We start from the raw sequence: 15208 nt of genomic DNA on the forward strand, positions 1-15208 counted from the left end.
ATACCTAAAATTCTTCCAAATTATAAGACAATATAGAAGAAAGAAGTAAGAATTCAGATTTTTTTTATAGATTTAGCAAAAAAAAAAGAAATTAATAGTTTAGTGGACCTCTACAAGAAATAAAGGTAGAACTCGCATACAGATTTACTAGCCTTCTGTAGGAGGGGGAGATGCTGAATGAAACCAGTAACACCACATTTCACGAATGGGAGATTCAATGCTCACCCCTCATACAAGAGAAAAGCTAAAAGGTAGTGCCAGAAACAAAGCAAAGCTGGTTTTAGAACAGAGTAAAAACAGTAGAAAATAAACATGATTCACAATAGTAATGATATCTGGTAGGAAAACTGAAAAACAAATATAATTCAATACTGATCAATATTGGTAGGAAAAGAGATTATATAAATGGTTGTAAACACAATTTATTCACAGTGTAAATAAGTATCAATAGAAGAAAATTGTAATAAACGACCTAGTAGAATTGAGTTCTAATATAAAACTCCACAGCTGTGCAGCCAACATTTCTCATGACTAATTTGTAATAAAAATAAGTTGTTATGTCAGAAGGATTTTTGAAACAAACATGCTGTTTGTGAAGGTTAAAATGTTATGAGGTAGAAATCTGCTTTCATACTGTCCATTATTAATTATTGAATTAGCTTACCTGTTTAACAAGAAAGAATATCATGACAGAGCTGGCAGATGTGGGAGATATTCTGGTCCAGAGTCCCATGCTGGAATCAAGACCAAAAAGTGTCACCATGCCCATTCTATTAAATTTGTCCCAATATTTCACCCTACTGTAGATCAATTATTTCACTCTGTCTTGTACAAAAAAATAAATAAATAAATAAATAAAGTCTTCTTTTATGACTGCCACTGTTCCATGAATCTTCTCTACAAGTAAGTGAGGAAGTGTCCTAAACTGTCTAGGCTTGCCAGACTCCAACTACGTTTTGTTTTTTTCTGATTAAAGGCAGAGAGAGCTTACTTTAAACTTCACGGCAACTTTGCTTACTGTAGCTTGTCCATTAGCCAATAAGAAGTCAGAAAACTATTAAAACATTAAGGGGTTGATTCTGTTCCCTTGAAGCTCCATGGGAATTTTGCCAGTGGTTTCGCCAGAATGAAATCCAGCTCCAAAAATTCACATGTATACTTATACACACCTCTTGAAATCATTAAAAGATGTCTTAGAACACAAGAAAAACTTTTTGTAGGAAGCTTGCTGACTCTAGTTGGCTGTTAGAAAGCAGCAAAATAATAGCTGGTTTTATGCTTTCTGATCATGTTTTGTCAAATATGTTTTGCAACTGTGCAAATGTGTAAACTGTCATGTTTTGCAAATATGCCAGTGCAGGATCAGGGAGAATCTAAATGTGCAAAAAAATTTGTGACCAGCAGTCAAAGTTTTGCTACAATTATTGTGACATTTAGTGTTTTCTTCACAGCTTCAGTTGCCAGGTTGGAGAAACTGACAATGAATTTCAGCTTGTTTCATAGGTCTCAAAATATGTTTGAATACAGCCATATGCAGATTATTCACAGGAATAGAAAAATAGATAAATGTGTAATCCTTTTAGAAGGACTTCCCTCCTTCCTTCCGCCCCATACTTGCTGTGCAGTTGATAAAGCTGTCCAGAAGCAGTGTCAATGCTCAGAGGATTCCTGTGTAGTTCACAAATGTTACATCCTTGTGAAAATGCAGTAAGACAAATATGTAGAAAATAATAACTCCTGGCTCAATCTACATCTGACTTTAGGGTTGTGAGATTTGCTCTGCCTTTTTAGTCCAGACCTGCTTGGTCTTTCAGTCTGTTGCTGGCCAGCCCTATAAGCTGAGCTCTTTGTAACAACCTATAGCAGGAATTTATCCTGTTCCTTTGAGTTTCATGAGGGGACTTATCTTGCCACATGCTTCTCCAACTCTGACATCTTTGGGTAGAGTTGTCTTAAAAATCCAAAAGATTTTCATTAAAAGATATACATGTAATTTCACTGTCCTGTGCTATCATTCTCCCCTATGGTGTGTGTTTTGATTTTACAGCTGTAAAATGAAATAGTCACTTACCAACACTCCTGCTCCTTTTGGTTCTTTGCATCACTTATTTGCATCATCAAACAGGCAGAAAAACAATACATATAACGTGTCAAGGTGGGACATGTTTCCTAGATGAAGAGAAAAAAATGCTGTTCCACAGAGAGAGCAGATGCACAGACAAAATGAGAATAATTCAGCATTTTCTCTACTGTTTCACCTAACTTGGGCAAAACTTGTATTATGTGTTCATGGAGGCAGACTGGACAGTGCCCAGGAACCTGTCGATAGCAAAGTCAGGTAACTTACAACTTTCATTTGTCACTGGTGGAACTTTCGACATTATGCATTTGCCTTTCCAGTGTTCTTGAGCAGTGCTGCAATGGCTGTGAAATGCTTAGCAACTGGCTTTAGCTCCTTAATAATTTCTTTATAGTAAGAGTCACAACTGTATTCAATTTAAACACTGTGTAACAGGAACATTTATTTGTTTTATTTATTTCTTAGCTATGAAGTATAAAGGTTCCATCAGTCTGACTCCATCTGCCAATCAAGGTAAATAGGCATAATTTTTTGTATAAATAAAACTTTTCTGATTGCATCCTGGAGTACTTCCAAGGCTTCCGTGTTCTGTGTATTTTTACTCCTGTGATTCATGGGCCAAACTGTAATTTATTGCCCCTATTCCTCATATTTCTTTCACAACAAATTACTGCCAAACAACACTGTCCTACATCCTTAATCTTCCCTGCCACATGATTTCTGGTCATGCCCATATCTCTGCTCTCTGTCTTAACTCCTAAGCTAGTACAATTTTCTGAGAGGAATGAAGAATATGATGGTAAAGACGGGCAGGTGTTTCACCAGGCAGATAGATGCATAAATTTCTAAAAGGTTTTTTCTAGAATAATTGCTAGTGCAGTCCTGGAGGATGCCAGCCTCACTCCCAGAGACAGACAGACGGCACAGAGCTTCAGCAGCATTTTCTCTCAGTTTTCTCTCTTTAGTCTTCTCTATTACAGCATTCAGTAGCAGTTACTGGTGTGAAGGGACAAGAAAAGTTGCCAAACCTTTCTGTACAGGAGAGAGTAAGGGGGATCTTTGCATCCGCTTCAACAGCCCTGATGCCAACAACAGCCAAGCTGTGCAGTATATTTGGGAGACGGGAGATGACAAATTCGTTGAGCGAAAGTTTCATGCTGGGATTTGGTATTCCTGTGAAGAAATGATAAATGAAGAAGGTGAGTAAAACCATGTAAATTTACTCAAGAAAGCAATAAGAGTTCTTCCTACTTATTTGGTGTCCTCTTCTGATCTGCAGCATTATCATGTATGTATTTTGTTGTGCTCATATCCTTAAAAAGTTGCTCTTCTCGGGCAGAGGGGACCTTAGAGGGTACTATCTAGTCAAGATCTCATAACAAATTCTGCAAAGAACATTAGAGTGACAGGCTGTGTTTCTGGTTTAGTGATAGGTTGAGGTACAGATGAAGATTTATTTATTTTTTATTCTTCTAACCATAACAGTAAGTTAAATTACTTCAACAGGGACGTGTTCCATTTTCCCTTAGTCAAAAATGAACATACTTTCCTTAAATGATTGCTTCTGATCCTCTATGGCAACATAAAAAGCACAAACTGACTTTTTTTTGTTTTAAAAATCATTTGCACTATTAAATCTGTGGGATCTTAGTTCCTGGATTTCCTCTTGACCACAAGTATTTCTACTTTCTTACTGTCATCTCACCTTTCATAAATCAAAGCAGAAGAAGATTCTTTTCACCTTGATAAAACATGATTCAAAGACTTACCTGTCAAAAATGGTAGCATGTAATTGAGTCTCGCTCTGCATACGTAAATATCTGTAGAATGAAATTAGCTTGCAATTACAGAAACTTTCTAGTTAATTTTGGATCTTTGTATAAGGGGATTGTTGGTTCAAGAATTCAAGCATTTATTGTAAATCCAGATCAACACTAAGTTTTTCCCTTTTTGTCCTGATCAGTGTACAAATGAAAACTAGAACAGAACTTCAGAGAAATCAAATCAGCTGTCACCTGTGCTATAAAATGCAAATATTTTCACAGTCACCTGTCCCAAAGATCCAGTTCTACCAGAAGGTCTTGTAAATTATGCAGTTTTAATGGGGTAATTTCAAAGATCAGAGCAAACTACACGTCCAAAAGATACCTTTCAAGTGGTGATTACTATGAATACCAGGGTTGCGTAATTTGTGCATCTGCTATGACCAGTTCGTATTTTCCAACTCGGTGCAGTTAGGAGCTCAAAAAAAACACCCAGCATTTTCAGAGCAGAGCGGAATTAATTCGAAGAGCTTTGTTCACAGCATCTGTGTGGGGGTCAGGGGGTCACGTGGGTTTGAAAATCAAAGCTTACAGAAAGAAATTGGAATGAAGCTTAGAAGTAATTTGAGTGAGCAGCAGCCTTGTTGCTGTAAGGAGAGCAGCTCTCCTCTCACAGGGAAGATTGCACCCAGGCTGACAATCTTCCAAAGGAATTGATAATTTTCCTGTTCTGGCTTTCACAGCTACCACCTTTTGGAACTCAGTTCATAGCCTTTCTCTGTCTTCTAGGCTCTGGTTCCACTTTGAAAAAATCTGTAAGGATTCTCTCGCTAAGCCCCAGGAGTAGGTTGATGTACCAGGCACTCTGTGTACAAATATACATCAAAAATAGCTTTTCCTGATCATCCCAGTTTCTGCTTTTCTGATAGATTTTGCATTTTCCCATTTCTATTAATACATTTCTTTAGATCATTGCAGAATACAAAGTAATCCTGATTTTTTTTAGGTGAGAAATGTAGAAGCTTTATCAGTCTAACTCCAGCTTCTGATCGAGGTAGGTATGCATATTTTTTGTGTAATCAAAACTTTCTTGTTCACATTTACCAATATTAGTATTCTGCATTTTAATTTCAAAAATATTAGCTTTAATCCTACACAGATTTTTTTTTCCTTTATTTAGTTTTTCAACTTCAAAATGAGGTCCATATGGCTTCAAATATCAATCTATGTCTTTTTGAAGACACATCATTTGAATATAAATGGCTTTTGAAATTACTTTGAATAAATTCTTAAATTTTGCACACTTTTTCATCATAACTCCATGTTCCCAGGCAGGAATTCTGTGGCCTGCACCACACAACTGAGAGGGCAGAGGGACAGGCAGTGTGTGAACATTCACCCTTGTATGCTGAGGGGACTTGAGGGAGTTGTGCTCTCTGATGACAGTCAGAATCTCCTCCCTGTGCCTTGCAAAGAGCTGTGAGGAGACATTTCTATTCTCGTCTTCCAAAGAAGGACTCATATTCCTATAAAACACTTCTGCAGATGCTGTGAAGTGCCCCCTCCCTTGCCCAATCCCCAGTGTAAAAACATCAGTCCATCACTTGTCTGATTAGACCAATCACTTTGCAAGTGGCTGATCCAGAAAAAAAAAAGGCTTTCTTTCCAGGATACTGGGAATGGAGTATTTTCCTGGATATGCAACTTCAGCCCCTTGGACAAGAAGAAATATTCAGTCTCTGAAGGCTAGTCTTCCTTCCACCTATTGCAGGTTGTCACTGAGTATTAATAATTCAAGAGTTTCATAGCATGAGAAAAAATATAAATGAGATATGGGTGTAGTCACACAGACATGGTCCTCAGAAATGATGGATGTATTCTGGGCTCTACCCTGAGAGATCCTCACAAAGAAAACTACTGTTGGACATGGTGGTGAAACTAACTCTGTGAACAGCACCAGCAAGCATCACAGGCACTGGCAGGTTAGATCGAGGCAGCCAAATGTACCTAAACACCAAACTTAAAAGCTCTTCCTGGGCAGTGAAATCCTGTGTGGAAATAGGCTCCTGCCCTGCACAGGAGAAGAGCCATGTTGTGTTCTGCACATGCCTATGGTTGTTGTGTGCACAAAACTCAGCAGGCTTACCCTTCCTGAATTTATCACCTGTGGGTCTCATATACAGAGATGATCGCCATTGGTCAGTGCATATGGAATGATGACTCACTCACTAAAAATGTTAAGATGCAAGTTCTCACAGCTGGAGAAGCCAAAACTGTTGGGAAGTGTAACATCTGGAGTTTCTAAAGAAAATCACGATTTTTTAAATGAGGCAAAGACTTTCTGGAGAAACAAACCCTGCCCAAGAATGCCCACACGTAGCCTGGCCCAAGAATTTGATGTCTAAATGGCCAGTGAATCAAAGAAGTCCCACAGACATTGTCAAAGTCAGCAGTAGAGGTTATTCACCACACATTGTCTGCTGTCCTAAGTGGTGTCTAGTAGTCAAGGACATCACAGTGTTTTGGTTTTTAAGTTATGATAGTTCGTATATATCTTCATATGAAATCACTACTTGAATGTACAACCAGTTGTGTCAGGACACATTTATTTGTTTTTTAAAAAGTTTAGGGAAGGTCATTTACCAGTTCTTGCTACTGTGAATCTGGACACAAGAAGGCCTCCTGCTCCTGGCTGTGGGACATCAGCATGCCGAAGATCAAACAGCAGGCTGAGAGACTTTAATGGCAGGATTAACTTCTTGCATAAGATGTAATTACCAGATATCCAAAAAGAGATGAATTAGCAGATTACCAGAGAAATGAATCCCCGTGAAACCTGGAGAGTGCCTGGGCTCATGAAGGCTTCTCTGTCTGAAAAAATCAAAATTCTGTTTGGTAGAAAGTTAAGTCCATGGGGCAGATTTTATTTAATGACTAGACCCACAGGCAGTGTCCCTATGTGCATGGTCTCACAGTTTGTTAGCTGGGTGACATGGTCTGCTGTTCCTGTACATTTCTCTTTGGACTCAGAACCATGACAGCTAGACAATTGGATAGTAATTCTTCTTTTTATATTAACTTTGGTTCATTGTGATTTTAGGGTAGCTGCTGAGTATTAAATCATACTGTCCCATTTTATACTGTAAGTTTCTAAGTGTATAACAGGAACATGCAACTGCTCTTCCACTAAATGGCCAAGTCAGTAGAAGAAATTATTATTTAGGGTGTCCATTGACGTTGAAGTCTTCCCATAGATTTTTATCGTGGCATCCTCACAGCTTTTGAACTTCTGTTTAATGTTGTATGAACTATATAAATGAAGAAGAAGGAAATGGTGAAAATACTAAATGACTGCTTATAATATTAGTGCTATTGGTTTGGTTTCCAGGGGTTTTATGGCTGTCTATTGTAGCAGAGCTTCTCTACGTCATTTTGCTTCTGACAGGAAACATTCTTATGTCAGTAGAAATGTGCTACTACAGTTCTGTCATTGATGGGCTAAAGATCAACGCCTTCTCTGCAGTAGTCACCGTATTAGCAGGTACGGTTAAGTATCTCAATTAATTACATCCAGAATAGTCTTCCATTTGAAAATTAATAACAGTATCCAAGTTTCAAAACTCTTACAATGCCTGTGGAGACACTAACAATACAAGATGAAGCAAAATATTATGGGAAAATATTGTTTTCAATTAATTATTTTTTAATATTATTTATTTTGTATTTTATATATATAGCTTTTGCCATTTTTAATTCGATTATTTAAACTTTATAATTTTTATTTTCATTCCAGACTATGCAAATTAAACTTCTGCTACTGGAAATATTAGCTATATTGAAAACATGAAATTAAAAAATTCTGTTACAATATTTAACTGTTGAAGAAAAACACATTAAAGCTACTATTTGATTTCTCAGTTCCCTCAAACTTTAGCTCAGACTAAATTAAATTCTAAAATGTATGTTCTAACTGGTGCAGAATAGGGTGATTTAAAAGAAGAATCTCACTGTGACATGTTCTGACCATAGGTATGTAGATTTATGATGTCCCATATGCGGCTCTTGGCTATACAGAAATTACTATTCTAATTTGTGAGTGTTTTCTCTTAAATACATAAGCACTGCTAGTTAACTACCCTGCTATGAAATACAGATTATTGGTAACACTGTCCTTTATCCCTCGGTGGCCTTTGATGAAAATGGAGCTTGACAGGCACTACAACTAAGCAAGCATATAACTATGCTTGCCTTTTATATCTATATTGGTAACATTTTCACCATTTCTCTGGCACTAAACTGCCCTGAAGTCACAGCTGAGATGCTAGCTTGACTCAGGATTTAGTCCTTGTACAAGAGCTAACAGGAGAGCTCCAGCACAGGAGCTCATGTTCACACTCCAGTTATATGCATTTCTAGGTAGCCAAACTGGAGGAATCAGGACAGAAATTTGTGTAATTCAGCAATAGCTATGACACACCACCTCTCTGGTGAGAGATGGGCAACTGGTCTCTGTTCCCACACGTTGAAAAAAAACCACATTAAAGAATATCCCACATGTTGATAGCTCCATCAACAGTCAAACCACTTTTCCAAATGGTTCAGTATGGAATCTGCCATATGGTGCCAGATGCAGGGATTGAAAACATAAAGCCTCTTGGCTCTGTGTTACACCAAGGGCTCTCCTAACTGCCCGTGGGTGGATTTTCAGTCAACACCAGTATTTCAGGGAAGGTCATTTCCCAGCAATTACTGAAGCCAGGCCACTGTCAGCACGGATTTGTCATGCCCGGGAGCCTCAGGGATACTGTTCTGGAGCACGAGCTGTGCAATTCAGGAAAGAGATCTACTTTAAGAACATCCAACAAATTGGGTCTTGCGAGCTTGGTATGAGACCGTCTGCTTGGAGAAGCTCATACATTTTAGGCAGTGGGATAGTTGATAATTCAAGGGTGTTTATCGATTTGTAAATGAAACTGGAAACAAAAAACATCAATGTTTACAGGGAAGTTCACTACTGGAGGACAAAATGTTTAGGGAAAACAGATACTCCTAGAAATAGCCAGTAGCCTAGTAGTAATTTTGAAAATTAAATTATTCAATATAAGTCTCTTTCACAACCTAGACTTTCAGGACTTTTTAGTAAGTGTTGTCCACTTTTTTATTCACCTTCATAACTGATAAATCTGACTGCATTTACAGCAGTGGGAATGGCATACAGCTTTGACAAATCTTTCCACTGAATGACAGAAAACTGTGGGAAATGTGTCCAGCACAATGCAACTGAGCAATACTTTTCTGTAATAGCTGATCCTTGCTCAGTATTACATAAATAAGAAGTTTTCGGAGGATGAGAGCCAACCAGACTGTTGCTTTTTAAAATCTATGATTTGCATGTCCCACTGCGCCCCTAGAGTCCTCCGCCATAGAGAATATGTGTTAAGGAAGCATATGAACGAATGTAGTGGCAAATACATGACACATTAAATACACCTAAATTATAGTGTTAGTGTCCAGTATTTGTGAGTGCTTTATGGAATTCAGATAGTTCATAAAATATTCTGCAGGAGTTCAATGGATAACTGGAAACAGTTGTCATAGAAGAACACTCAATATAAATTTTCTAATGTTATTATAATATTATACTTTTCAGGTCTTCTGGGTATGGTTGCTCACATGATGTACACAACTGTATTTCAAATGACGGTAAATCTTGGTCCTGAAGACTGGAGACCTCACACATGGGATTATGGCTGGTCTTATTGGTACTTACTGGTTTATATTTGGTTCTTCCACTACATTTCAGTTGTTTTACCCTACATTCAAGAAATGTATACCTAATTTATAAGCAATGGGTTTCCCTTATTTCACTCCTGAGGACGCAGTTAAGTAACCAGTTGTTGTTCTCAAAATTCAGTTGTCTTAGATTATTGCACAGAATATTTAAGCTTGTGAGTTTTGCATATGACTTCCTACAGGCAGTACAGAGACGTCCAACTGCCCTGCACAAAGCAGAGGTTCTTCTCCATACACATCAGACCCAGATTTAGTATCCTCATCTCCCGGGACAACTGCCTTACATAAATTGCTTAAAACTCTTTCAGCTTTAGCCATTTAGGCTGGAATTTTCCTATCACATATGTCCTTGAGATTGTTGTATCTGGAACATTACAGACAAGTAATGATTCGAAGTTCAAAATAGGCTTAGGTAAAATCCACATTATTTTGGCCTCATTTCTGAGGAGATCTAGTATTCAGAAAGAGGGCTGTTCAGATTAATTTTGCTATAGAAGTGTGTCTTTGAAAATCCATAAAATCTGATCAACAGCAAGCATTTGAATATTCAGGTGCTGGAAACTGCTGCTATTTTCCCAGCTATGACTGAGAAAAAGAATAGGAACAACTGTGTTGGGTTAAATTAAAAGTCAATCAGGATCAATATTTTAGGTCAGAAGACCAGAGCTCAGGTTGATTGTCTCATTAATATACACTCTGATAGGTGAGATCACATCTCACATTTTCAGTTGTTCTTGTTGCTCTTTCTACTTTTATTATATCTTCTGGTGGCCTAGTGGTTAGCATGCGGGACTCTCACCGCTGCGACCCAGGTTCAAATCCCAGTCCCCCGGGCAGATGGAGCCTGTTAGCCCTGTGAGGCCATCCATCTATGAGAAGGTCACTCTAAACAAACCTACGTCCTGAGGACCTCACTGCCATTGTCCAAGCTTGCTTGGCCCCGGCAGATGAACCTTAGGATTAAAGGGTGGGCTCAGTTCAGCGCAGGCTGTGTCTCACCTAAAAAATCCATTGCGCAGGCTGGAAAGGTAAAAAGACCTTTCCCCAAATCTTCGTTCGTGAAGACTGGCCATTAATATCTTCATCAAACAGGCGCTTGTAGCTGCATGTGGTCCCTATGATGCAGACTCACTAGGGATTTTTGTGGTGAAATTGGGGTTTCTTTTGTCTTTTGTTCTGTTACTTTTCAACTTCTTATTAACTCAAGTCTCATTTGAACATCAGTGTACATTGTTCTGCCTCTTTCCAGGAGTCTGTTTCCCAAGCAGTTTGTTTGAAGTTATTGCTACATGTGTATAGATAGAGATGTTTCTGTAGTGCTCTCACAGCACAGACGGATGGACCTGGTCAGTCCTCCCAAGCTGGAGATCAGCCAGTTCGTGACAAAAGGTGTATTTTACCACATTTGTACAGCAGATAAGGTGGCACAGCACCTATATGTCACCCACTTGCTCAAAGTAGGAAGTGTGATCATGCTTCTGTCAGGAAGAACGTGTCTGAGAAGGTCCAACACCAAGCATCCAGACAACACCTAGGACAATGTCCAGGGGCTACTTGGATAACCTCAACAGGTATAACAGAAGGTGTGCAGGATCCTTCTTCTGTCCTTTCAGGCTTACATTTTGGTTCCATTCATTCATATGTTTGTGCTTGAAATAATAATTTGGCTTTCCTTTTTTGGGGATCTCTCTTCTGGAAAGTCTCTCCATTTCTTTCATGAGTGGGATTAGGTCTGTTTTTACCCTAAAACCAGTAAGAAGAACGGTCAGTGGAAAAAGGAGGAGTGTTTCTTCATTATCTGCCCCTTCCTATGGGAGTGGAAACAGAAAACTGCAGACTGGTACTGAGGACCCTGTTCCCTCTTTTCCATCACACTGGGAGAAGAAGAAAAACGCTCAAATCACTGTCACTAGTACTGTAACTGACACAACTCCATCAATGCCACTATCACCATCATTATCATGTTAATCACTGATGTCAGCACTGCTACCACTACAGGCAATATTCTCCCGAGCCCTTGAACAAATGACTTTTACCATGTAGTACACACATGGAATTAAGGATTTCACAGCTGCCCTCTAATGATTCAGGGCAGCATGGGTCACCGAATGCCCAAAGAAATGCTTCTACCAACACAAGACTTTCCAAGCCATCAGTATCTGCATACGGGAAGACATTGAGGAGGATGGTCTATGTGGTGCATTTTTTCTAATGAATTTTATGCTCCATTTTTCTATCAAGATTTGTTTTCTTCTTTCCTTTTCCTAGGCTTAAATTGCAACTGCACCACCTTGTTTGACAGTAATCTAAAAGTAAAGCAAGCCATACGTACAGGTTCCTCACACACTCCTCCCAGCTGTGTCCCTTGGTTTCCTTCTTCTTGTCCTGTTCAATATGTAATGTTGTCTCTCTTCTCATAACCTACATTTGCACCTCCTTTCCTGCTATATGAACCTTCATCTTCAGCCTCCCTTAGCTGCTCTCCCATTGACCTCATCTGATGGTAAGAGAGGAAGAAAGCTAATGCTATTTGTCTTTTACAAGAGGAAAGAGAACAGATACCAAAAAAAGGGGCATTATTGATTACAACTGACACTCTTTTCTAATTACCTCAGCACCCACCTGCGGCCACCAAAACCATGAGAAGGGCATGGGCAGGCAGAGGCACAGGCAAAGACTGCTGTTTTTTCATTGGGACTTAGAATCATCTCCTTAGTAGCAAAAAATCCCCAAAGAATTGGGCCCATGGCAGCTACTTTTCTTCCCAATCACCAAACCTAGTAGTGCAGCTATTCCTGCAAGAAGTACTGAGCCTCTGTCACGAATCTCCTACCTGCCACAGTTTCCCCTCTGTCCATCCAGCTGTGTGGCCAGGGTTTTTCTTCCATTTGGCCAAAGAAACATGAAGACCTTTCTTTTTCCTTTACTGTGCTGGAATTGCTAACAATGGATAGACTAACTCTGTGATATCCCTGAACTTCTCTTTAAAAATTCCTTCTGTATTCCGCTTTTCTCTTCTTCAGCAGCTTTCCTGCAGGTTGAAAGATGTTTCTGTTATTGGTGAATTTCTCATGCTCATTATGTTTCTCATGTTGAGACATCCTCACATCAAAAGATGATATTTTCTCTCTAAAGAATTGCCCTCTGTACTAAATTCCCATAACTCGCCTCATATGGAATGCTCCATACAGGAAAACGGAAAATCCATAATCCAGTTGAGCTTCTATTGGCATGTCTCTTATGCAGATAAAGGACTGATTGCTTTAGTTTTTTTCCTTATCCAGTCAACCTGCTTGATTTCCCCTTGTCTCCTTTGTCTCTGGGCAGAACTGAAGTTGAATGCTCTCCTTACTGAAGCTGAATTTCCTCTGCAGCCAAACTGCCCTTTAGTCTCTGGCTCCCTTGATAACAAGATTCACTTCCTCTCTAGTCAGATTGGGCACTCCCCATTATTTCCAAGTTGTTTATGGAAAAGCAAAATTTCTGGCAAAAACTTTGACAAATCACACCAATATACTTACGTTGTCAAAAGAAACCATTTATTTCTGTCTTTTGGGTTTTTTCTCTTTTAACACAATATTGGTCTACAAGAGAATCTGTTCATAAGAGATTAATTTCTTTCAGTTTTTATAGAGGGTCTTTTGAAGTCAGTTTCTTACCCTTATGTCACTGAGTCCTTCAAAGAGCTTCAAGGGATGAATTAGGAAAAGCACCTTTAAAAAAAATCTGTGCTTCGTGATATCAGTTCTATCAATTTGTTTACTAATGTGACTGTGCTTCAGTTATTCAACCAAAAATGCCAACTACATGACTCAGAACTACTGAGCCCCCTTTATGTCATTCCAGAGCCTGAATCTTCAGTTCTTATCTACCATGATTGGCTGAACCCACAGGTTACACAGCACCATAGGTAGACCTGCTGTCCCATTCTTGCTTTGTTGGCATGGGGAGAAAATCTGATGATTTTTCCCCTATTCTTGCTCTCTCTTTGTTATAAGAGTTCTTACTCAGGGTGTACTTTGATGTTAGGAGCAAAGACTGCTTAAGCTGCTCCCCTTCTTGACTCTGGGATCCTTCCACATCTCTGTGCCATACTCCACTATCCTCAAATTCTGTCAACACATCTCATTTCTGATCACCCTAGAAATCAATCCTGGCCAAAAATACTGAGGGGGGAAATGGGGAAAAAGGCAGGCAGGGAGAAGGATTTATTTAAAAACACAAATGAATTTGTTGAACCACATCAAGGATGGGGTAACAAAGAGCTCTGAGGGAGAGATGAGTCCCTTAAATTGATTTCTTCACCAAAGCACGTTTCATTTGATAATCGTGACCTTGTCGTGTTAAAAAAGCCAATGACGAGCAAGTTCCTGCACTGTGAACTCCAATCCATGCCACTGTGAACATATTTTTACATGCTGCTTTTACACCTCCAGCATGCATTGCCCTTTTGGTAGCCTGGTATTTCACCTATTTTTGGCAAATTGTACCTCAATATAATTTTTTTTTAGTTCTGTCTTCTTAGGGTTTTACTTTTACCATTTCAGACTCGACGTCCTTTTTTCTCTACTAATCGTGACCTGTATTTTCCCAGGAATGCATTTCAGTGCTCTGAACCTGCTTTAGTCAACTATTTAACTGTGCTTTCTCTGTTTTAAACACTTTTGGATAATTCACACACATTTTTCTCAGTGTCCCCTGTGAGATTAGTTCTCTGAATAATCACATCTTTTATTTTTTTAATGCACACGCATTTTTCGCAATTCCTTTTTCTGACATTAAGCTCTAAGCAGAGTAAACAGCGAAACTGAAGGAAAGGTTTCATTAAACAGGAATGTCAAATGTGAATATTGTAACAAATATGTAGAAGTCAACTATGTAAATCAGGTCTGTAGATGGCCATTAACCAAGAATCTTTCTTCCTCACCAAATGCTCATCTTTCCCTAATACACACCAATACAAGCACATGTGTGCAGTGTTTTCAAAAATAAAAATGAAGGACTTGGATATGAAAATGTCCTGCTAATTTCTGATAAACCTTTTTGTTTATAGCCTCGCATGGGCTTCCTTCGCTTGCTGTATGGCTGCAGCTGTCACCACTATTAACAAATACACAAAAACTATTTTGGAATTCAAGCACAAAAGAAAAAAGCTGGAAAGGAGTTTAAAGATTAAATACAAGTTTCCTGACCATACAGCTCCAGAGAAAGCTTGTAATGTGTATGTGAACTCTTTTCAAAACACCACGGAGGACCCCACGCACGCAATAAGAGGCTTGCGTCACCTGGCCACTATTTCAGTTCTGTAAAGCTGAACCGTATCTCAAGGCATCCTGTAAATTATAATGCTAGATCCAAATGAAACAGTATTAATGAATAAAACGTATCAATGTGTAGTATTATTTATTTTTCTTAATGAATAAATGGTATTTCCATGGATGTTTCAAGGAAATCTTGATATTGGAAAAGTAGATTCAGGTTTCTCTTTTCAGAAAACAGCAGTGATGCAGGTCCCCTACTGCTCTGGTTTTTAAGCAGTGTCTAATGCTAATACAGAGCGTGTGAGTTTGTT

General features: G+C 38.8%; 2 protein-coding genes across 7 annotated transcripts in view; one reads left to right on the forward strand and one right to left on the reverse strand.

Annotated features, from left to right (window-relative positions):
• The window catches only part of GLP2R (glucagon like peptide 2 receptor), a 35407-nt gene extending 33236 nt beyond the window's left edge, over window positions 1-2171 (reverse strand). For 3 of the 6 annotated variants that reach the window (XR_003537700.1, XM_027706480.1, XM_027706479.1), the window contains exons 1-2: window positions 2072-2165; window positions 665-734 (exon numbers count right to left, since the gene is read on the reverse strand). Coding sequence is in view for 5 of the 6 variants with exons in the window: in XM_027706480.1 (XP_027562281.1) it covers window positions 665-734; window positions 2072-2142 (141 nt within the window). In the remaining variant the exon portion in view is untranslated. Of the gene's footprint in view, window positions 1-664; window positions 922-2071 lie in introns of those variants that run through there. The other 3 variants (XM_027706482.1, XM_027706481.1, XM_027706483.1) reach the window with 3 other exon arrangements.
• A 798-nt stretch (window positions 2172-2969) lies between these two features.
• LOC113979040 (germ cell-specific gene 1-like protein) lies at window positions 2970-14945 on the forward strand. Its single transcript, XM_027706476.1, has 5 exons — window positions 2970-3279; window positions 4850-4897; window positions 7232-7384; window positions 9494-9605; window positions 14690-14945. Exons 1-5 carry the CDS (start codon window positions 2970-2972, stop codon window positions 14943-14945), a joined length of 879 nt encoding a protein of 292 aa, XP_027562277.1.
• Window positions 14946-15208: the final 263 nt, after the last annotated feature.

The sequence above is a fragment of the Neopelma chrysocephalum genome, unplaced genomic scaffold, assembly GCF_003984885.1.
Source record: "Neopelma chrysocephalum unplaced genomic scaffold, ASM398488v2 Primary Assembly neopelma1_377, whole genome shotgun sequence".
Lineage (NCBI taxonomy): Eukaryota > Metazoa > Chordata > Aves > Passeriformes > Pipridae > Neopelma > Neopelma chrysocephalum.